The 24,541-nt window shown below is 39.2% G+C and overlaps 1 protein-coding gene across 8 annotated transcripts; it reads left to right on the top strand.

The window, feature by feature from the left end:
* The first annotated feature begins 701 nt into the window (after window positions 1-701).
* Window positions 702-10,111, top strand: LOC121887172 (protein ZBED8-like). Of its 8 annotated transcripts, none has more exons than XM_042397789.1 (3): window positions 729-1,901; window positions 9,864-9,958; window positions 10,019-10,111. In XM_042397789.1, exons 1-3 carry the CDS (start codon window positions 1,580-1,582, stop codon window positions 10,094-10,096), a joined length of 495 nt encoding a protein of 164 aa, XP_042253723.1. In that variant the 5' UTR covers window positions 729-1,579; the 3' UTR covers window positions 10,097-10,111. The 8 variants fall into 8 exon arrangements, 4 of the variants coding, with proteins under 4 accessions (XP_042253723.1, XP_042253724.1, XP_042253725.1 ...); XR_006092925.1 differs by lacking the exon at window positions 729-1,901 and adding exons at window positions 6,474-7,264; window positions 9,285-9,334 and having other exon boundaries at window positions 9,864-10,111; XR_006092927.1 differs by having other exon boundaries at window positions 702-2,275; window positions 9,864-10,111.
* Window positions 10,112-24,541: the final 14,430 nt, after the last annotated feature.

Here is a 24,541-nt window from a genome sequence, read left to right as displayed (position 1 = left end):
CAAAGTGGATACCTTGATATATAACATGCTGTGTGACTCTTCCCACTCCCCCTCTCTCTTCCCACTCCCAAGAACGGCCAGCTGCACAGTAATCCAGTTCAAAGTAGCATTTTATTTTCCAAAAGCTTCAGAGATGAACAATGCCCAAAACAAACAAACATTTATGAATGCAAGAAGCTAAACTTCCAGAACAGAAAACAAAATGGAAATAAATGAAATATCTCTAACCTAAGTTCTAAGTTCATAACTGAACACATGAGAAAACAGGAGAATTAAACTTAAAGGACACTTTAAACCGGGGTTTTGCTTTCTTTAATAATTTCTCCTGTTAAAACTGGCCATGACAAGATCCCCCTCAAATGCACTTACAATGTACATAAGTGATGGGGAACAAAATCCACAGTGCTCGTTTTGTGTGAAATGTATTTAAAAGTCTAAGTGAAGCTTATATGAGTCTTCATCAGTCTGAGTTAGTCATATCAAGTGAATATCTGCCACATTTACAGTCTTTTTAAGCATCAAATTACCTCTTTGTGTTTCCTCAGACAGTGTTTCCCTGTTGAGCTGTGGTGGAAGTATAGTAACAAAAAAAAAAAGACTGTAACGTTGAAAGATATCTACTTGATATTAGCTTCAGATAAACTTTTGAATACATTTTTGCACAGAAGGAGGACTGTGGATTTTGTCCTCCTTCACTTACATTATAAGTGCATTATGAAGGGAAATGGAAAGTCATGTTGTCCTATCAGCCAGCAGAAATCCCTTCAAACCAGGGGTCACTAACGCAGTGTCCGCGAGCACATGGTCGCCCGCAAGGACCACTTAAGGCGCCCGCGAGGCATGTTCTAAAAATAGCACTGGTCACAATGGAGCTTTGTCTAAAACATTTTTGTTGCTTTACTTTTTGAATCAGAATCGCTTAATGCAGATTTTAATATGACGATATTCAATATCAAGATTTTGAAACAAAAATATTTTAAGTGTATAACGAACTCTGGCCTTTTCTGAAGTCAAAGGTCAATATCGCGCGCATGTCAACGGTCAACACACCTCTTTCCTGACACAGTGACGCAGTGCAGCGACGATGGGGAGTTACTTGTGCTTTAGCCTCAAAAAACATGGCAGAAAAGCGAAAGAGGACACACTATTTTCACAGTGATTGGGAGGAAGAGTTCTTTTTTACGTCAGTCAAAGAAAAATGTGTGTGTCTTATTTGCGGGACGACTGTTGCAACAGCAAAGTGGCACAATGTCGAGAGACACTTCAGTACGTGTCACGAAAGCTTCAATGCTAGCTACCCACCCGGCAGCACATTAAGGACAGAAAAAGCCCGCGTGTTAAAGGCAGCTTTGGACAAAACAACAGTCTTTTTTCACGAGGCCGGTGAAAAAATCACAAAAAGCAACCGAAGCTTCATTTAGAGCTGCACATTTTTTGACAAAGAACAAGAAAGCCTTTTCGGATGGGGAGGTTTTTAAAGAGGCCATGATGATTGTTTGCTAACACAGTCTTCAAAGATGAGAAGCATTGTCCCGATGTCATCTCTGCCCTCTCCGATGTCCAACTTGGAACAAGTACGATGGCTAAACGAGTGTCATCTATGTCCGAGACAGAGCAACTGGACCGGGATCTCGCTACGTGCAGGTGTGGTTTAGCATCCAGAGTCAGTCAACAGCACCAGCAGGATCAGCTGATGATATTCATCCGAACGGTGTTTGATGATTTCTCTACAAAAGAAGAACTGCTGACACTTCTTCCCCTGAAGACAACAACGAGAGGAATTGACATCTACAACGCGGTGAAAAGCTTCTTCGTGGAGAAAAAGGTGCCATTAGAGAAGCTGGTGTCGGTGACAACAGACGGGGCCCCCGCCATGACAGGCATGCAGGCTTCATGCAAAGGTTTGATTAATGATTTCCTAGGCTTAAAAATATTAGAAGTGATCATTTGCACTACAAATATAGCAGGTGTGGCCCCTGACTTTCAAATGTTGGAGCAGATAAACATAAATAAATGTTGCATGTTTAAACACATGTTTTTCTTACCATCATTGTTGTATAAATCATTGTGAATAATTGTGGGGAATAACTACCATTGACATGTGAGCAGTCTCTTCACATAGTATTATAATTATTACTACTATTATTATTATCATTATTATTATTACTAAAAAGTGATCCATGCAGTTTTGTTATTCAGGAAGTTTGTATCAAACAGGTCCAGTTAGCCCTTTGTACTACTCAGTGCCCATGAAGTAGCCCTCAGTCTCAAAAAGGTTGGTGACCCCTGCTTCAAACAGTCCAATGATAAGACACCACCTGTATCACACACATGCACACACACTATAAGCAAAGGGGAGGGGAGAGAGAGAGAAGTGTCAAATAAAATACCAAATCAAATATGACTCAGGGTCGTAACAGGGACTTGTGCTTGTAATAGAATTTTTTTTACATTGTTATATTGACACTAAGGAATCAGATTCCTCTTTGAGTGGCTAATTGGTATATTGGCTTGTGACTGTGTCTGCTAGTTCACCAGAGAGTTTGATGGAAATGTTTGGGATAAAAGTGTCTTTCTGGCTGTATAGGAGCTTATGTGCGTAAATGAACCTGTAAGTGTGTTTGATATATTTTGTGCCTTCATTGTAAATATAAGATTAGTGAGTGTTAAGTGTATTATTAAGTGTAACTTGCAGCTAGACTAGACACCAATATATTATACGACTTAAGGTTGCCAGTAGTCAGTTCATTTAACTGCTATTTCTCATGTTTGGAACATATTAGATTCATTGTAACTGTACATTAACATATGTTCTAGTCTTATTGTTTATTCCCAATGTGAAAATCTGGTATAGTTGTGGAATTTATAAGTTAATACTTCACTACAAGCAAATGTAATCTTATCAAGTTATCCAATGGCTGCCTCTCTTTTGAGACTAATTATTTGAGTATGTTGTATCGATACCCTGTGGACAAAGTTTTACAGGATTAACTAATTGATTGTGAATTCCGTGTTATATTTCATTATTGTGAGATTTGTGTTATTCTCTGTTCTCCTAGAAACCACAAACATTTACCAAGAGTGTAAACCTCTACAGTCTTCAAGTTAAGTACAAGAAACCTTTGAAGGCGTCTTCTAGTGTATTCTGACAGATACACCACAGTGATTACAAACCCCACAACCAGTGATACTTATTAAGAGATCCTGAACACCATCACATCTCTTTACTGTCAACACATGCTGTACTGTGAAGCTTCTCTGCTGGAGTCAGACCTCGTGTTTCTTCTCTCCTCTTTCTCTCCATACTCCTCAAGCCTTCTCCTTGTTTCAACTGCTTTATCTCAACCTGTCAGCCTCCCCATTTCCAGCCAGGATGGATAGCAACATTACATCCAGCCCCTTCTTTGACAAATATCAATGATCAGGGAGAGATTTTTGCCTCTGATATATCGCACAATGTGCTGTCAGAATGGCGCATCTGACTGAGATAACCCAGGTTGGGTAAAAACATCAGCGCACACAAGAGGGGATTTGTGTTTTGGTTGTGAGAGAGCAGGTATGACCATCATAGATAGAAGCAGAGATAAGTGCAATAAGAGAGATATCCGTCTGCGCCGGGGCTGATGGGTATGTAGTGAGAGCTGTCACGCCCCGAGCTGTCCACATGAAGGGGACAAGGTAATGACTGATGCAGCAAACTTTGGCATATCTCCAAAACAACAGAACTGATAGTCTTATTTGGCTATGTATCCTCTGGCAGCTGCGTTTCTTTGTATAAAACAGTAAGACAGACACAAACACACACTCTTGTAATGGATGATGGTGTGCAGAAAGTTGATGTCCTCCTGGTGTGACACTATTGCCTCTTGGTATTCATTGTTTTGTGAAAAACCTGGATTTTGCAAGGCTTTGGGAACAAAGTTGTTTTTCTCTTTATCATCGTAAACTGTTCGTCAGTTTAAAGAAGACATCACTTTGAGCTCAGTCAGAATCAGAATCAGGTTTATTGCCGAGTAGGTTTGCACATACAAGGAATTTGCCTTGGTGTTGTGATGCATAACAGTCAAAAATATGCACAAAATAAAGAAATTTACCATAGACAATATGTCAAATATATTCTAAGTGAGAAGAGCTGCTACAGGTTTAAAATTTAAATTGAAGAAAATGAAATGAAATGTACAAAAACTCATTACTTTGACATTTTATAAACCAAATGACTTTCACTGAAATCAGTTGCTACTGATGGAAATGAGTTTAATGAGAGCTGTGAGAGTGAATCAAAACAAAGAGCTGAAAGATGACAAAAGTTCTGTAGAGCTGAGAGATAATTCCATTTGGCTTTTTACTATGAATGACACCTTTTACATTACACGTTTAGTCATTTGACTCATTGTTGATGTGAAAATATTGACTCATACAGCTTTAAACAAACCTCTCAGGTTAGCCAACCTTATTTGAAAGACAAAATTAAGGTAAACAGTAAAAGTAATACCCTAACTGTATGTTGTAAACACTTTCACTGTCACTTCCAAATAAAGTTTTTTTTTTAGATAATTTGGCTAAATTGTTGGCCTGCATTGGCATCATCTGACTTCTTGTGTTTCTTGACCTCACTTGTGACTTTGAAAGGATTTATGAGCCCAGTATTGCATCATTTTCTCAAATTTTCTAGGGAAGCATGTAACCTTGATTGAAAATAATGGAAATCATGAAATTGAGAGATAAAATGTTAAAAAATACACCAGGCAGTAATCAAATATGAAATATTCTCAGCTTTTCCAGAGTGTTACATCAGTTAAAGTTGCACATTTGAAAGTTTTGTTTGAGACAGTTGGTTACCAGGTTAACCTGCTGCTCCTCCTCTGTCATAGAAACACAAAGAACGTACAATAAAGCTGAGTCACTGCTGGCACAGGCAAGTCATTTTCTGGAAACAATTTAATAGCAAAAGTTTTAAATCTTGAACATTTTGTAGACTTGCTGACATTTATTGTCAAATAATTTAATAACAGTATAACTTTAAGTGGACTTAATATGGAAATGAGTATCCCACATATCCTTCATCACAGACAAATCATCGACCAGCCGCTCATAAAATATCACCAGAATATTAATAAATGATTTCTGTAGTATATATTTTTTTTTTAGTATGTAATGTTATTCAATCTAGTGTGGACAACTTCTTGTGTTGCTGCGGTGTTCCTACAAGTATTGATTGTGTATAAAGTACTCAATAGGGAGTTTTTAGAGAAATGATGATATTTTATGGTATTTTTAAAGTTCATATTACAAATCACTTTCCTCCTGAATAGTTTAGGTAAAACAAACATCACCTTAATGTTCCTTTAATAATCCAGTGCTGGCTGAGATTTTCACAGCACTTTCTAAAATATATCATAAACCTGCGATGGTTCTGCTGTGGTGTGTCTAGCAGACACTTTTGTTTTCTCTCCTCTCTTCAGAGAAGTGTTATTGTTTTTCTGTCTATGCTGATGGTGTTGGAAGTCAGTCAGTGCTTCAAAATTGTTAAAAATGGATTGATCTGCTTGTCCAACCATGCTATTGCAGTTTTCACTGGCTGATAATGCACCGGTTGCCTTATTTGCATAATACTGGTGATATGCTCCCACCTTACCTGATTCCCACAATGCCCTCCTGCTGAATTTGTTTTCACCACAGATGCAGAGAAAGAAATGAGAGGAGAGAACACTGAGTCACTGAAAAGAGCGAGCTGTATGACCTTGAAGCATTGTATTACTGTGTGTGTATGTGTGTGTGGTAAAAGTGATGGCGGTGGGTGGAGGTTGGGGTCATGCAGCAGTGGCAGTGACACTGGTATTATTGGCTGTGATGCTCTCATACAGCAGGATGACAGGTTGAGTGATGCTGTGCTGTCAACATGCTGTCCTGTAAAGAGAGATGTAGTAGAAGATAAAGCAGCCAAACTCAACACACATTCATTATTACTGTGTGCGAAGAAGTGAACTGTGCTCTATGGCTAACATTTATAGTTAGAATATCAACTACATCAGAGTAATATTGAGTAAAGTTTAACTCAGTGTATTTGTGAGGTCGCGGTTTGTGGTCAGTGGTTCTGTTGTGAAGCTCTCACATCCAGAACACTTGATATTTGGCTGCAAAACAAAGCATTCACAAGCTCATTTTGCATATCTCTAACTCTTTAGCAGACTTTTTAATGAGTTCACAACTGCCTTTTCACATGTATTACCTCCTCTTAAAAAGGAGGTAATACATACAAAAATATACAGTATGAGAAACACTGTGTGCACATCCTTAACGCTACTGTTACTGTAACAACTGGCCTACAAAAAGTGCCCAAGATAAATTTTTAAAACATTTAAAGGGGACATATCATGCACATTTCCAGCTCTATATTTTTAATCTTTTACTGAACAGGAATATTTTTGTATGATTTACAGATAAAGAAAATCCTTATTTATCTTATACTGACCCGTTAACACAGCTCCTCAGTTCAGCCTCTGTCTGAAACAGGCCGTTTTAGCTCCTGTCTCTTTAAGCCCCCCAACAACCTTAGTAATGAAGGCTCAAACAAAGTGTTCAGAGCAGGTTGCAGCCCTGGCTTTTGACTTGCAGGAAGAATTTCTAAATACATTAACATCAAGTTTAGAACTTTGATCATGTTTAACATATATATCTGACATCATAACAGTATATAAACAACAGAAAATCACATAAAGCATATGTCCCCTTTAATGACGTACAAACTACTGCTTTAAATAAGGAATACTCAACTTGTTTATAGGAATTTTGTGATCAATAAATATGTTATTTTTTATGATACTAGTGCAGCTAAAAGCTGAATTGTCTTATAATACAGAGTGATCATACAGATATACACAGAAGGCCTGAAACGTCCTTTATAAGACGTCTGATAACCAACAGTTGCTTTTGTTTTGAAAATCCACCCTTAATGAACCTCCTTCTTCTTCTTGAACTTTTATGGCAGTTGTCAAAGAGGGATATGGTGCATGACTACTACCAGCCAGAATGGAGTGGGATAATCATCTAAAGTTTAACAGTTGAGTTAGTTGTGCGTTCACACTAGAAAAGTTACAAAAATGTAAGAATACTCATAGAAGTTTGTATGTATAGTACAAGAAATGTCTGTTCTCTGAGTGTGTAGTGAAGGAGCTTAACCACAGCTGGAGACAAGTTGTAGATGGTGGTGAGACAACTCCAGGAACACTTCAGAAACAAACTAACGCAATTATTCTATATCATGGTAAGAAGTTCTTCTTGGATACTGAAACAAATAGGTAACACTTCTATAATCAACTTCTCTGCAAAATAGCTTGTAAATCATAATTGAATCCTCATTCAAAACGTTGTGATCTGGCAGTTTCCCAGCAGCAGATGACCAGCAGGCTGGAGCAGTGACACCACTCAACAGAATCTATATGCCCTTTACTTTATTCCAGCTCTATAAATAAATAAACAGGAGGTGGCTTATCAAGAAGAGAATATGAGAACAGTATGGCACATATGAGAATAGAGAAGTATGAAGAATGAAAAAAAAAAACCCTTCTTATTATGTGACAGCGGGAGCAGCAGCTAGCTCATTAGAGTGCAGGAGATCTCTTACGCCAGGCAGGTGAGGATACACACAAACTCTATGAGCGGCTGGCATTCGGATGGCGAGGAAGGCCCCGCATGATCACACAGTAAATGAAATGAAAGCGCACAGGAGTAGTTAGTATTCACGGCAGTCTATGTCCTTGTAACGGCATGGAATTTTGGTTTTATCTCATTGGAGGATCTCATCCATTATTTAGGATGCAGGCGCGAACCGACAGACGCTCCTCAATAATTCCTAGGGAGCTCGCCTGCCTCTGCCTCTGCTGCTCTCTCTCTCTCTCTCTCTCTCTCTCTCTCTCTCTCTCACACTTTATCTTCCCACTTTCTCCCTTGTCTTTTTTGATGACTGTTTTCGGTTTCCCCAGCCGCCCGCTCTCTAATATTCCTCCACAAGCGCGTGTTTGGTTGACCTGGACGGGCCTCGGTTATATAGTACACGCATATATGCTTAAAGCCTGAGAGGTGCTAGAGGAAAGCAAGTGATAGAATCAGACAGAAGTGTGAAGTTGCCTCTCATGAATATGTTATGCGCAGAAGCTGGAGTGGGTCCCCATAGTTTGTTAATTTCCTGTCAGGCTGCTCTATTATTCATGCACATACTCTGAATGTGTGATGTTTGCATGCAGCTGCAGAGTGCGCACAGGGACCGCCGGTACACTCGGACTGACCCCCCCCCCTCCCGCTGACTTACACACATACAGCCTCCGATACTCCCACGTGGCTACCTGAAGCCCGCCGCACATTGAGATTCTGTTGACTTCCCCGAGCCTCCGCCTTTCATGGTGACACCCAGATAAAGATTATCCGTGATAAAAATGTTAATCAGTGGATTTATGAGGGATAAGATTGTCATTATAAAATGTGCAACACGGCCATCCTTTACACAGTGTGACTAAAGGTATTACAGTGTTGTGTTATTTACATTTAATGCATGCCAATCCTGAGTCTGGGTACTAACCAGAGTTGAACAACAGGTGGCAGTGTTGCTTTGGATAGAGATCTTTGTGGTACACAAAGACTTTCTCTCAAAAAAAACTGTATATGTGATGGCTGAAGACACTCCTAGAAATAAACATAATGACTGACACTGGCAGGGTGATTGATTATGTTGATCAAGTCTAAATATCCAAAAGGTTTCAGTTTGGAGGCCAAACCTGAAAAGATTTGTCTGAATAATCAGAACCGGTGTATAGTTGGAGGTGAGGTATGTACAAAACAAAAGGAGGAAATGAACCAGCGCGTTCTCATCTGACACGCTCTGTTTATTAATCCTTTAACTCATTGATTGGAACCTCTTTACATTTGGATCAATTAGTGAGGCAGCTAAGGGTGAGACATGTATGGCGAGAGGCAAGCACAATGTTTCCCTGTCCCCCTTTTTACCTTATTATTTAAAAGGAGTGTTGAACGCGCTATCTTGTTGTTTGTTGTCAAAGCATCAGACTTCAAGGAAACGGTGGGAAAGGAGATTTTAGAGTGGGGGTTTTATGTTATTTTCAATTTTTTTTTTTTTTTTAACCAGAGTGTTGTCTGCCCTTGAATGAGCTTAGGTGTGCTTTGAGATTTTATTGTGATGCAGAGAAGAGGAAGGTCGAATTAAAATAAAACCTTTTTTTAAAAAAAAAAAACTGATGTACTGCTGTCGCTTTCTCTTTGTGTCAGTACAGCCAGATTCAGCTTTCATTCCCACACCGGGCCCTCCTTCCATATATGACAGGTACAAACACGGGGTGATGTGATGTGACATTTCCAGACGATCAGTAATTTAGTGTGCAGTAGGTTCTTGTGTCTCAGACTTAAAGACGTGTTAAAGCAGGAATCACTCTGCTCAGTGTAAATATTTTTGACTTGAAGTATGATATAATAGAAGAAGACTGGGTACTGAACCTCCGTACTTTTTTTTTTTTTTTTTTTTTTTACATCCGAAACATGTCTGTAAAACAAATGTCAAATGTCTGGTGAGATTTAGTATCTTGTTGTAGAAATAATTATTACTATTAATACTTATTACAGTCATTACAGTCATACTTATTACATCATTAGAGACTGCATGTGTCTGTACATTTTGCAGCAGCCTTGTTTCAGTGTATTCACATATTGTGTGTACACAGATACACAATGGAGAGTGGAAAGCAATTTTTCATGAGTACAATGTTATCATAACCCATGCCAGGTAGCCTGCTATGAAAATATAACCCAAGTTGTAATGGCTTGATCCCACTGGGCGCATCTGCTTTGCATTCCAGCTGTGACGCAACCACTGGAGATGATAACAGCCACTCTAGTCAGCGCTTGTGATCCCACCAGACGCACCGCAGCATGTTTCAGAGGCATCCCAGAAGCGGCTCTCCACTCTGCTCCGCTAAACAAACCTGCCTAGTCTTTTTTTTTGACGGAAGTTGCGTCAAACTGCAGAATGAGCCGGGCAGGAAGTCAGACACAGGAATGGCGTAGAGCGTCTGGTCAATTTTCAAAATAAAACACCCTGTGCAGACTCCTGATTGTATATCGCATCACTACATCAATATTATATTATAACTGGTGGCACCAGGCCAGAAGTAAAGCAGTCAGAGGATATTTGTTATCATAGATGATGAGTGGTTAATCCTGGAAGTGGAAAATCCCAAGATTTTATATGACACCACTGCTGCCATGACTGCCCTGGTCCCTGGCTTCTTCTTGACACAGCCGTGTCGAATGGAATTAAGGCGTAAAACATATTACCTTTAAGTTACCAGCAGATAATTTGTACCAGTGTTTCATGCTAACATGCTAAAACTGCATCAATAGATTTTTGTTAGCCACTTGAGGGCAACAAAACAAGCTGAAACACATCATCATTTCATTTTTATAAAGCTGTCATGGGAAACATGATAGGAAACATTTACACATCCAGCAGACATGGAGCAACAGTAACATGGATTTTGAGTTTCTGTTCCTTGACAAATGTAAGTCTTAAAGTGTGTTCAGACATGACATGGAGCAAATTTATGCCTCACATTATTTGCAAATATGAGCGTTCAACTGTTTCTGCAGTCATTAGTTAATTTGTCCCTAACAGCTAATGTACCAACTGTACACACGTAGGATGTAGCTAGCTAGCAATGTACACACCAACCATTTGACTAAACTCACTCTCAAAACTCATCCAATTGTGCCATGTTAAAAAAATATGCGTCATGTTCTGTCTTAACACACTTTAATAATCACTCTATTTTAGCTCTCGTTTAGTCCCCACCAAATCACGAGTAAAATATCTATGTTTAGCTGCTAAATGCTGCATGTTCACCAGCTAGCTGCTAACTGTGTCTATCTGCTGTTTGGTGGTGAGCAGGAGACTCTCCAATGGCTTTTTAGACCCTTTTTTTGCTTAAAACAGCTGCCTGGTGCTGCTGTAAATAAGGTTATGAGAGAGGGGTTTGTGGGCTGAAAAAACAAAAAAATGAGCTCAAAGAAACTAAAAGGGTACATAGAACTGAGGGGAACTGCAGTCAGGTGATAATTCAATGTGGCTTTGTCACCTCAGTGACCCCTTTCACATTTACATTTTTAGTAAAATATTGATTATTGTAGCTTTAAATGAAAAATGGGTTTTGAAGGACAAAACTCTTTTCCTTTTGATGCTTTTGTATCAGAGGATAAAAATTGTAGTAGGGGCCTGAAGCATCCTCCCTCTCTGGCCCTGTGGCGTAACCAAAGTAACATCAAACCCATCTGAAATCTAGAAAACCAGGAGACTGAAAGTGGAGACAAGATCTAGAAGGAATGGATGTTGAGTCTGAGTTTTATGTTTCTATATCCTTTCCTTTCATTCTCTTCTCAGCTTTTTCCTTCCAGCTGTTATTAAAGGTCAGTTTGTTCCAGTCCAGCCTATTCGTGTACAAATTGTGGTCATTTTACTCTCCAACTTGCAGCCAGGTCAGACTGTACAGTAATTATCCCAATTTTGATCATTTTACAGCACCTACAAAGTAAGAGCAACTGCTCCACATTACTGTGCCTCTCACTTACACTGTAAAACTTTCCAGCAATTTAAAAACCTAATAATCCCTGATGAGAAAATCCATCTTCATCTCTCAAACACTAAGTTTTACTGCGAGAGCCAGAATTGATGCTGGAAAATGATTCCCGCTCCAATAACCGCTCAGAGACAATAGCGCTAATGTACACTGACACTTCTGTAAATAGATTTCACGACAATCCCTGCTGGTTGTTGACTGACTCTCAAGTTCCGCTGTTGTTGTGAAATAATCACAGTGGTCATAAATTGTTTAGGAGGAGGAGGGGAAGAGAAGTTAAACTATTATTAGTATTATGTTAGAAGAAGATGTGGGATTAAAGTGAGTTCCCTGCGCGAACGGAACAGAACAAGCAGCTTTATGCACAGTTTATGACTATAAATATAGAATTTTATCACCACACATTTGAACATAAAACTGAATATTAGCTCAGTACCTGTTGCATATTTTAATGGATCATGCAGTTGTCTTTATTTTGGAGAAACTTTTCCATCCCTCATTATTTTTATTTCATTGTCTTGAGTTTTTAAGAGAGGTTTTTGCATAAGCTTCCTCCCTCTCCTGTTTGAGTGTTTGTTTACTTCATATTCATATATAGCAATAGAATATGTGTGTATATGTTTGTATATATGTGAATGAATGAATGTGTACAGATCATTAAATAATTATAACTATTCTGCTTTTTTCAGAATGTGCAATTAAACAACAATTCAATACATTTTAAAAAAGATTATCATTTCTCTTCGTCATCATTAAATCATCATCATTCGCCTTCATAATCATCATAACATCATCACCATCATCATAATTCCTATTTATCATTTGTTATCATCCTCATCATCATTCATCTTCATTGTCACAATCTGTCTTTATATCATAGCCATCATGATCATCATCATCATTTATCTTCATTATTTTTGTTTATTTTTTGTATCCTCCTCCTCCTCATCATCACTATCATCATTCATCATCATCATCATCACTATCATCATTATCATTATTCATCACCATCATCATTATCATTATACTTTTTCATCATCCTCATCATCATCATCTCCAATCATTTACCCACCTACATGCCAGATGTGTCAAACATTTTCTCACCGGCTCCCGTCTTCTCTCTGATGAGATTCGATTTTTACTTCTAAAACCGCATCCTAAGGCGAGCTGCTTACCTGCGCTCCATTAACTTTCTTTGGCTCTACCTCAGACGGTGAGATCATCACTGTCTCCTGTCAAATACTTGTAAAACCCCGTGTGCTTCTCCCTCTACGTCTGTCAGTATGTATAAAATCAGCAGGACTCACCTGTTGTGTGGGGCAAACTAACTGTATTTTTATGTGTGTGTGTGACTCAGGTTGTGTGGGGCTGGCGTGGCTGTGGATCCAGGCACTGTGCTCAGAGGCTGTAATGAATAAGTGATGACATGGTAATATAGGAGACTGCTCTCTGGGACGTGGCAGTATTACAATGCAATAAAAGAAAATCAGGTCAGGCCCCTGTTGGCGCTGTTATGTTACACTTGGGGTCACAGAGAGCGAGCGATGCTGATGGGAGAAAGGAAGAAGCTGTAGGTGCGCTCGCACACAAACTGAAAGATCCAAACCTTTCTCTGCTTTTAGGAGAAAACTTGTGAAAGTTCTGATGGCTTACTGTTGAACATGTTAGTATTTTACAGCCATTGCTTTAATCTTGGGGTTGTACCACACTTTCAAAACCAGTTTGCAAGTGATGTGTCCACTTTTAAGAGGAAAAGTGCTGTAGTTATCTACAAAAGAAGCTCCTGGAGTAGCTTTTATTGAGCAGCAGAATGACCTATGGGTTTGGTAAAATCATCCAACTATCAATCCCATGTCTAGCCATATCTACCAGAGTGCCCCTGAGAAACACCATCAGATTCTGTCTGCTCCAGGGTTAAGCCCAAACCACACCACCAAAAAAAAAAAAAAAAATTAGGAGAATACACCCTTAAGTGATGAATGATAGAATCATCTTTAAATATTCAAAAGCACAATCACATTTGGTGTGATTCTAAAATCCCTGTCACTGCTTTGGAAGAGTTACACATTAATTTTCCATGTCTATGCAAGCATGATACACACAAGACATTTTAAATGAAATCCTTCAGGGTGAAAACAGTGTAGCGGAGAGAAAGATGTGATGCAGAAAAATGCAGCTTGAGAGAAAAGGAGAGAAGATTCCGAGTGCCTCGAGATGAGCCCAGCACGGGCAAAACATTAGTTATGAAAGAAAGCGAGCCCAATTAGATTAGGAAGAGAATGTAGGGATACATGGATGAAGGTTGAGAGGAAGGAGGTTGAATGTTTTTTTTTTTGGGGGGGGGGGGGTGTTTGCTGCAGTGTAGCATGAGAGCTACAGAGGAGGACCAGCAGTCAGCAGCGGCAGTCGTGCCCTGAGTGAATGAAAAGCTCCTGGGAAGCAAGAAAAGAGGAAGAGGGAGACAAAGACAAAGGGGGGAGTTACTGTAGGCAATGAAACAAGAACTATAGGGTAAGAGGAAAAAAAGAGAGAGAGGGAGGAGAGGAGGCGTTGGGAGGAGGAGGCGATGGAATGGGAAGGGCTGGCGAACTGCACCGACTGCCAATGTAGCAGGAAGAAGAACCGGCGAGGGCACAATAACCCAAAGCAAACCGAAGATCTTTGATAACTCCTCCGAAAACCAACTTAGCGGTGAAATTGATGTGAGCAAGGCTTGTGTTTGAACCAACACATGCTGTGCCTGGAATGCCTAAGGAAACGTCTGTGCTTATAATTAATGATACTTCAGAGAATTGGAGACAGGGCGAGGGGACTTGAATCATACCTCACGCCGCTGCTGCTGTACTTCTAAGTGTTCAGAGGCTGCACACTCTAAATAATGAAGGACAGCTCAGTATCTCTGCGGGTTCACTGCTTTGCCCTTCTCTGAGAATTCAAACAGAACAAAGTTAAACCCTTTCCCCCATTACATCCCTTCACTTTTCAGAGGATGTGTGCACAGTAGTAGACAAAAACAGCAGCTAAAATAGAATTAATGCAGCATGAGACAACTTTGCATGTTTCTGGGAAGTATCCATTCAGTGTTCGGCATGGCAGGGAGTGGAAACTGAACTTCAAAACCCTTAAATAGAACATTTGCATACTACACAACACTCCTAAATGACCTAAATGCTATATTTCTATTGGTTGGTGGAGGTGGTAAAGTGGTTTCTCCGCTAGGTTAGAGAACATTTTGTACCTTTTCTCTTAATATTCAACTGACTTCGGTACAAATATTCATTACCGCAAACTAAAAAGCACTCAGACAGTGCATACCTCCACCAACGCTGCACAATCATCTAAATGGGATTTTAATAATAGGGAATGATCAGGACTTTTTCAACGTCACCGACATCCAGATCAGCATCAAAAGACACAGGAGGCAACTCTGTCTCTTAGAAATTACCTTCATATACAACTAAACTGCAACAGCAAGTATGTTTAATGCTGGCTGAATTACATTTTCTCTCAACATAATGAGAACCTGTTTTTAATTAACGGACTCTGGTGTCAGACCGCTGCATCTTTTACGCCCTCCATCCACCCCAACCTCCTCCCTGCGACTTCAGAGCGATACATAAATGTAGCATAAAGGTAATTGGAAAACAGTTTAGCTGTATATAAACATAATTTCTAGGAGACAGGATTGCACAGTGAAAGATTATAATTCTGATTGGCCGATTGAGGCAATAATAAAACCTTCAAGTAACACAGACTCATGACCGGACATAATCTGGCAAGGTCAATCATGCACACATTCCCGGTAGATTATTTTGTAATGTGAACACTGTGTTTTTGCTGTTGTGCGGCTAAAGATAAAACAGTTGTCGCTGTGATAACTTTGCAGTGTTGTAAAATCCTCTCAGAGTATTATAAACCGCTGTGCACCATTTTGGCGTCTGATAAGCCTTTAAAGGCATTATCTACTACTCCAACTGGACTTACTAGAGTGTATTTCATTGTCTCAGCGGTGCCTGAAGCAACACAACCTCTACATTGTTTAAAACGCAGGGCTGTTTTTGTTCTGAATGCCTGCTTAATTCATCCACAATTGCACAATGAAATCCAAGTATATTATGTATCAAATTCAGTTAAGATTGGATGAAATTATTAGTGGTACAAAATTCAAAGCCTTTTGATAGATATGATAGATAGATAGATCTGTCTTTAACCAAGAAATCAAACAAAGAATTGCTGATTCTCTGGGTCCTGTTCTCTGTATATGGATAAATGGAATGAACCCCTGCCAGCCATAAGCTGACAACTCGAGCTCCACTGCTGCATTCACACTCTCTGCATCACCTATTCAAGACACCCTTTCAATTTGGTGGTCTGTTTAAGCTGTCAGAAGGCCCGGCTGTCCCTCTGCTCTGCTCAGCGCTGCCCCTGCTCATTGTGTCTAGTTTTTTTTCATTGTGCAAGTAGCTTCACATCCTTCACTGCTGCTGATACTTTGCTTTATTCAGTCCCAGCATCCACCTGCAGGCTCTGACTTTAGCCCCGGGCAGGCAGCAGTCAATCCTCTGACTGTGTTCAAAGAAAAGTTAACTGGATGAAAATTAACAGGATCATTTCAGCTGGATAACATCACGTTGGTTGTCAGATATTTAACAGCATCTGGAAACCCCCTCCCCCAACACTATACTAAACTTTCTGAAAACAGTCTGACACCATTATACAGTGATTGTCCAGGTTTGCAGTGATGTGAGACTAGACAGGGCTTGGATGCCTCTCATTCTTCACACAACCACTTCTGTTACTTTTTGAGTTTATTACCAAATGCAACATCATGAATGCCTTCGAGGAGTATCTGTATGAAAGTATTATCTCCATTTGCCTGAAGCATTGCATTGAATCTACAGAGACACAGAGTTCCTGGAGAGATGCAGTCAGGAGGAAGCTGTGACAGCCTAACTCCAGCCCTGCCAGTGTGGTCATTAAGAACAGGTAGGGATGGGGATTGATAGAAATTCATCAAATTCAGTAAGTGTTGAATCCAATTACTGAATTCAAATCTTTTCAAATTCCTTATCAAATCTTATTATGTTTCAACAATTCCACCAGCTCAGCTGTGTACTGTCACAATTCTGCTCATTCATTCATGCCTGCCTGTTCACTAACTCTCCATGGCATACTCCTCTCACTGTAACATAGATCCACTATATATCTATATCTATCTATCTATCTATCTATATATATATATATATCTATATATATATATATATATATATATATATATATATATATATATATATATATATATATATATATATATGTATATATATATATATATATATATATATATATATATATATATATATATATATATATATATATATATATATATATATGTATATATGTATATATATATATATATATATATATATATATATATATATATATATATATATATATATATATATATATGTATATATGTATATATATATATATATATGTATATATATATATATATATATATATATATATATATATATGTATATATATATGTATGTATGTATGTATGTATGTATGTATCATCCTGAAAATGACATATACATTCGCTGGCTCTGGACCCAGCGATTGTATATCTATGTATATCTGTGTATATCTGTGCAGCAGGGGGACTAACAGTTAGCCAGTCAGTGCCACGGCGGGACTAACAGCATTGTCAAGTTGTTGTCAAGTGTTGTCAAGCTGTGCACCGGAACCAAGAAGGAGTGCTGATCAAATATGAATCAAGATTGTGTTACTGCATTGCCTTTTTCTCGCCTCAAATTTTTCAGAACAGTTTTCAGAAACATATTTAAGTGTACTGTTTGGCTGTAATATGAGAAAGTTTGTTCGGATGAGCCAAAACCAAGCACCACCCAACTCAAAGTACGTCACCCACAATGTCACCACCAGCAGTAGCGTTTAGTGGTGATTGAATTGAATCCCCCTCCCCCATGGAAATCGGATAGAGTGGAGGCAGTGTCAGACTGAAGATGGAAATGGAGTGTAATGAGTTGATAATTCTGTCTAATATCAGGCAAACAGCTGATGTCATCTGCCACCATTGTTTCTTATTTTAACCGGCAACATTCAGCTAAAAATGAGAAGCTACTACCTATATGTTCTCCATTGCTCTTTGCAAATAAAAAGAGTCAGGACAGATAAAAGGTTCAATAAGAGATTTGTTAGCAATGCATCTTAACAAATCTGGATATTTAGAATAACATTAGAGTAACATATGTGAAGTGCTTTATAAATGGCCACATGGTGGCGACAAAGCAGTCTTTCCTTGACCCACAGCCAAACTTTCCAACAAATACAATTGGAATCTATTAAGTTTAATATGTTTTTTAAAGGATTTTTTTTACTATCAGAGAAGCTAGCAAAAAAAGAAAAAGAAAAGAAAAGCAAGCTCCTTAGTAAGTGAAAGAAGGTGGTTGAACATCACATGGTTCAGGGTAAAAAAAAGAGGTGAAGAAAAAAATAGTGGTGGGAACAATTCAGAGGGAGAAAGCCAGCGAGAGCACATCAGTATCTTTAGAAGAAGCTAGTGTTTTTTTTTTTAGATGCATTAATGGTATGAAGAGAGAGGAACGTAATTGCTTTTCAATTACCCGCAGTATTTCTCCATTCAGTGTTCTTTTATTAGGCTGCCTATCAGAGGAGAGTCAGTCTCTGTCTCACACTGCCTAATCTGCTACCAAAATGGGACCATCACAGCTCATCCCCAGCCTTTCTTTCCTCCTCCCTCTTTCAATCCATCTTTCATCCCTTCATCCATCCTTTTCTTCTCCCTCTCTGCGCTGTCATATATCCGATTTCATGCTATAACGGCCTGACAGGCAATTAGTTGAGGATTTGACCAATTAAGAGGATAAAGATGGGGTTAAATCTCTTTGTGCTGAGATGTTTGGTCCCAGTGTTGGCCGAAATGTCAAGTTACAGTGCTGTAACCTTTGCTTTTAGATAAGAGTAAAATTGAAATGATTGACATGGATCTGGCTCTATGCCTTACACATCTAGTTCTCCACACTACACACTATACTTTCACCTTCTCTGTGTCAGACAATATGGTCATCTTGATGTTTCTAAAGCAAAATCTAATCATCAAATAGCATGAATGGACTTCATCCCAGAAGAGATAAAATGTGTTGTGGCAGCTGGCTCCTTAAGTGTCCCTCCCTCCATGCTGATCATCTTCCACCTGCCACCATTGCTCCTCTTTGCTGATGGAGATGTGTGTATCTGGGGAAAATGTTTTTGCTGGCTTGCAGTGTTCTTGTAGTTTCCCTCTAATATGCAGTACTTTGCGACACTGTTAAAGATACTTGCTGGGGTACAAATACACGTGTTGACCCTGGACAATGAACTGTCATTCTCGGATAACATTGTAGCAGTTCAATCAGGAAAGACACCACAAGTGATCGAGAATGCAGAAGATTTATTTGATAAAAGACTTTGGCATTGACCCTATCAATTAGAATAAATTATAGGATATGAGCCTTATAAATAGCATACAAGTGGCTATCCCCCCTAGAAAGCCAAAGACAGGGCCTTGACACTGTTGGCAGTGGGGTAGTGGAGGAAACGGCATTGACTGCAGTGACAGCAGAAAGACAGAACAGGTAAGGTGATTCAAATATCCTTCAGCTAAGACGATGATTGGATGATAGGAAAGCCCTCGAAGAGATCCTGAAGAGTTCATTGGATAATAACTGATAGGTGGACCCCCACAGTGATGACAAAATAAAATGTTAATTGTCTTCCTGCTTGAACTTGCACCATAAGCTCTGGTGGAGTCCTTTTCTATGACATCAGGATGGTACCCCCATCCCACAACCCAAGTGCTCATCCTGGAAGGGGTCTTCCTGAGTCCAATATTTTGTACCCAATATGAAACAGACAAATTGGAAAACCGATCCCACCTGGGTATTGGATATATTGACGCACAGACCAAATGCAAAACAACAGGACCCTACCCAATTAGACTGAATATAATTCAGACCCTTGTTTCTGAGACCTGAAGCCTGTGAAAACCTGCACCACTGCAACTTCCTCTGATGACCCTGAGGTTACTCATCTCAGCCCATCTTTACATCTTTTCTACTCTGCAGGCTTAAAACAAACTTTTTCAGAGCACACCTCAACACTTTATGATAGCAGTCACTGTCACTTTTTATTCAAATATTCTTGGCACTTCCTCTGTGGCACCTAACGTGTTCTTAGTTGTTTGTTTTTTTTGTGAGGAATGAACTTAAGGTTTTTGATGACATCTAGCTCTTCTTCCTATGGGGGTTGAATACACTTATTGTGAGTTGCTTTGGACAAAGACGTCAAATTAATGTCATGCAGTAGTGAAAAACTATGGGCCAGTGACAGTGAAGCATTTCTGCAGTATAGCATAACAGTAAGAAATGATGTGGAGCTCAGAGTGGTAGATGGATGTGTATGTGGCCAAAGTTGGCTTTTACTTTTACCCATAATCCTTAAATTATCATAGCCAAATGTTTTAGTTGTGTAAACACAACTAACATAGCTGGCAGTTGTTTTTTCTGCATATTTGTGCATAAAAAGTGAACCAAAAAACCAAATCCCAAATCTTTGGAGGCAGCAATATCAAAATTTTCATGTTCGATAAATTATGCAATTTTGTCAAGACCTCCAAAATATATAAAAGAAGCTGATGAAACCTATCATGAGATAAACTGATTAGCATTTTATCTTGCAGAGGTTTCATAAATCTATGTAAAACTTGCAAGACATTTTAGTGAACATATTGACAGTACAGATTATAGAGATAAGATCTCAGTTTAAGTTGTTTTTCTCATGGCCAAAAAAACCCTCATACAAGCAATCTGCATTTTACATTTTCATCCACACCAACTGCATAGATGAAATTATGAATATCCAGCACATAGGAGCATGAGCAAATAGGAATTCAATGAGCATTTTTCTAAAATGAAATGACTCATGATACAGCCTTTGAAATTGTCATTTAGTCCCCTCAAAGCACATTTGTCATGCGGTGTTTTCTGTATAGTTCAGTACTTCTGTAGAGACACAACTATGAGTCACTCATTCCTCTTTGTCCTCCTTTAGGTATATCAGCTATTAGTATACTCATTCCTTGGAACAAGAGTTATGTGAAGGCCAGATTGAAAAGTACACACTGTTTCTCCAACTCTCTCTCTCTCTCCTTAAACACGGTCTTGTCAGCGCTCTGCCCTCCTTCACGCTAATCTGCAACGGTTGTGTTTGAGCAGAGAGGCGGTTTTTTCCCTCCTGAACACACACACTAGGACTGACGGCGGCATTTGTTAGACTGACAACGGTATTAAGCTGCCCGTGCGCTTGTGGGCTTTACTGACACTGGTTACACCCATATGTGTGTGTGTGTGTGTGTGTTAGCTTAAAGGCATGACTCAACCAGACAGATAGGCTGCTGCACACATACACACACACACACAAAACTGCACTCCTGTAAGCTTCATAGAGCCTCCCTGCAGGGCCTGTCACCAGAGGAGTGACAGGCCAACCCGCCCGGATGCTAATGTGATGGGCGGCCGAGGAAAGGTGATGATTTACATCTTAGTGGCCACAGCGTATCAAGCTTGGTTATCCACTATCCCTTCTTCCACCTGCACTTTACTGTCATAGTAAGCAGTTTTGTTGGGGGGAACAATTTTTTTTATCATGTGCATGTCTTTTAATGTATGTGTGATTATTTTTCTCCCTAAGCATTTTAAATCTCGGAGCAACAGTGCTGTCTTCATACATAATAAATATTATAGACCAAGGTGTGTGCAGTAACTGCATAAATAGTTGATATGCATACAGTTTGCTCCGAGCCATGTTAATGAATGTGTTGTGTGGGCTGCGGTGATATTGTTTATATAATTCCACATGAGTGCAGTGAAACTGTGGGCCATTTAGGATCATGGAAATGTAGAAATTACACATAACCTTTTTAGAAATGTACAGTGTGTATTATGAGTTTACATAATGTTTTCCTTGATCAAACAAGGACAGAAAGAGGAATCTCTAGGCAGAAAAGCATCCAGATAAACAACAAAGGAAGGTGTTGATGAATGCAAAGCATATGCATTTTACTCTTACCCACTTGGCACTGCAACCACTCCATTATCCGCATTATTGAGTTATCTGCAGATGTGTGTGTCGTCGTCAGGGAGATGTATCAACTCTTTCTCAAGCCAGCATATTCAAGTGAGAACAGGTTGAATTGGTTTTTCCCTGACTGGCCATTCCACAGTCATTTCATGTCTGTCCTGGCCGGCCTCCACCTGCAGCAGCTGTCATGTTGTGTTTATTTTGGCACCTGGTTTTGATCTCATTTTAGCCATTTCATTATTTTTAGTTTCAGACCTGTTTTAGTCAATAACAAGATTAATAGTCTACAGCCATGCTAGCAGCTCTGTGAAGCTGTATCATGGATGTATTAAGGAGAACTGGATACCAGACTCAAAGATGGTGCTGCGTTCATTACGATGAAAGTTGCTCAGTGGTGCATGAAGCCAAAAAATCAGCTTCCTGCTATAAAGAAATGATCCGGATGTTGCTCATCCTTCCTGATCATTGGGCCCATAGAGGATGCTCACTAGAGACGTCCGCTGGCTGAGCTGGCTAACTTCCGGTTGGCTCTCCACTCACTTGATTGGGATTAAAATAATTTAATCATGTGGCTCTTTTAAACGTTCCAAATGTTATTGGACCAAATCCATCAAATTCTGATAATAAAAAAAATTATTTCAGAGAGGTTGTGACACTCAAAAAATATATTCACCGTTTCACTCCTTTTCCAATGATTGTGTGCGGGAAAAATGCATGGGTCAGTGTGCATCATGTGACGGACCCGTAAGTTGTAATTACATGGTTTGGCCACTTCACAGCCCGGTGCTCTTCCTGGAGGCTTGGGCTGTGGTTGGACACAGTGTTCTTTGAGCTAAATGCTAACATTAGTGTCCTATAATGTTCACAATGACGATGCTATCATGCTGATGGCAGGTATTTGCTTATGCACTCTAAACACAAAGTATGGCTCAGGCTGAGGGGAATTTCATTAGTTTTGCAGATAGTTGTTTAGTTTTGACTTGATGACGTCCTTTAACTCGAAACTTAAAATCCCAACCTCACGGTGGCGCTACAGGTAAAGTTAGGGCATCACCAACATCATTAGGATACATCACCAGGGAACAAGTCCTCCAAATTAAACAACCAAATACATCGTTTTGACCATGTGACTCCAGAACGTCACATAGGAGTGTTTTCTAATCTGGTGCCCCTATCTGCAATAGTCAGCAGGACAACATCATTTGTCTGTGATTTCCAAAACTGTTATAAATAATGTTTTATGATGTGACAATGCTGCAGTTAAGGTCTGGTTAGGTTTAGGGAAGGATCATGGTTTGGGTGAAAATGATCACAATGTTAAGGTTAGAGAAACATGGTCTGTGTTAAAGTTACTACTTCCTTACAGTTAGGTGACCTTCATTGTCATGGCAACAGTAAACACCACGGGGTTAAGGTTAGGGGATGATCGTAGTTACGGTTTTAAAAAAACTGACCCGACTTTGGGATGGAATTGTGACACTTGTGGTTGGAAAACAGGAGATTAGTTAAACCATCGCCCCAACCCGCCACCACCGAATGAGGAAATTTGTCAACTTACATAGATGTCATACTTATTATGACCCACTTCCCTGGGTCATAATTACTACTAATTACTACTTAGGCTCTCTGAATTCCTGTACCAAATTTCATGGCAATCCATACAAAAGTTGTTGAGATACTTCTCATGGTGGACCAACCGTCAGACCGACATTGCCATCTCTCATTTTTGTCATAGATTTTTCATTTTGATCTTCTAAGCATTTAGAGTCTACTGCTGTCACTACATTAACATTAACTGCTATGACATTAACTCTTATATTAGCATTCTGTTTAAGATAATATTAATGCAGTGATATTTTTAGCAAACATCTGGTAGAAGAAAGCCCACATTAATCCTGTCAGTCCTACCAATAGCTACACAAAAGGTAGCCAACTGAAAGTAACGTTAACATTCCATCATTATTATATACATATACATGTGGTTTGTCCCAGTTGTGTTGTTGCTGTTGTTGCTTTTAGATGTGTATAATACATTTGACTAACCAGGAGCATGCAATTTATGATTCTGCAGGTGCATGCACATTGAGTTAGATGCTCCTGAGCCTTTATTAATGGATGAAATGTGTGATACTTTTCATCATAGTTCTCATTTTCAAAGACTACATTACCTGTCAAAAGTTTGGACACACCTTCCCATTCTCTTGAATGAGAAAGTGTGTCCAAACTTTTGATGGGTACTGTACTTTTTTACTTAATGTAGTCTTGTTTTTGTTGTGGAAAAAAAGGCTGTTGAAAAAAAAATGTGATCATAGTTTTTGTTGATGAAATTAAGACTACTGCTTAAAGAGGTCAAGACTGATCGGACATATATGAAACATGGGAGCCTAATTGAGTGTTTTACAGATATAAAAATGGCCTAATGTTAGTAGACACCTTCTTGGAAATGCATAAAAAGGAAAGAGATGAATAAAAATCAATATATCTCAATAGGAATTCAAAGTGTAAGGTCTCTTCTCAATGCATTATTGAAAAGGCGGTGGCTCCTAGCGGGGCTCACTGAGATTTTCTGGTTCATGAGCTGATTCCTGCAGCAGCAGCTCCAGCATCACACATCACACTTTCTAATGGGAAATTCTAATGAGGTGCAGGTATTTAGAATACATCAACCCCAGAATGCTGTGCAATCAGTCATTAGATTGGGCACAGTAATGAAAAAAAGAAATGATTTTTACACTGCTAACATTAAA

Source organism: Thunnus maccoyii, chromosome 20 (genome assembly GCF_910596095.1).
Source record: "Thunnus maccoyii chromosome 20, fThuMac1.1, whole genome shotgun sequence".
In the NCBI taxonomy this organism is placed as follows: domain Eukaryota; kingdom Metazoa; phylum Chordata; class Actinopteri; order Scombriformes; family Scombridae; genus Thunnus; species Thunnus maccoyii.
The sequence above is the reverse complement of the archived record's forward strand: the minus strand, read 5'-3'. Positions and strand labels throughout refer to the sequence as shown.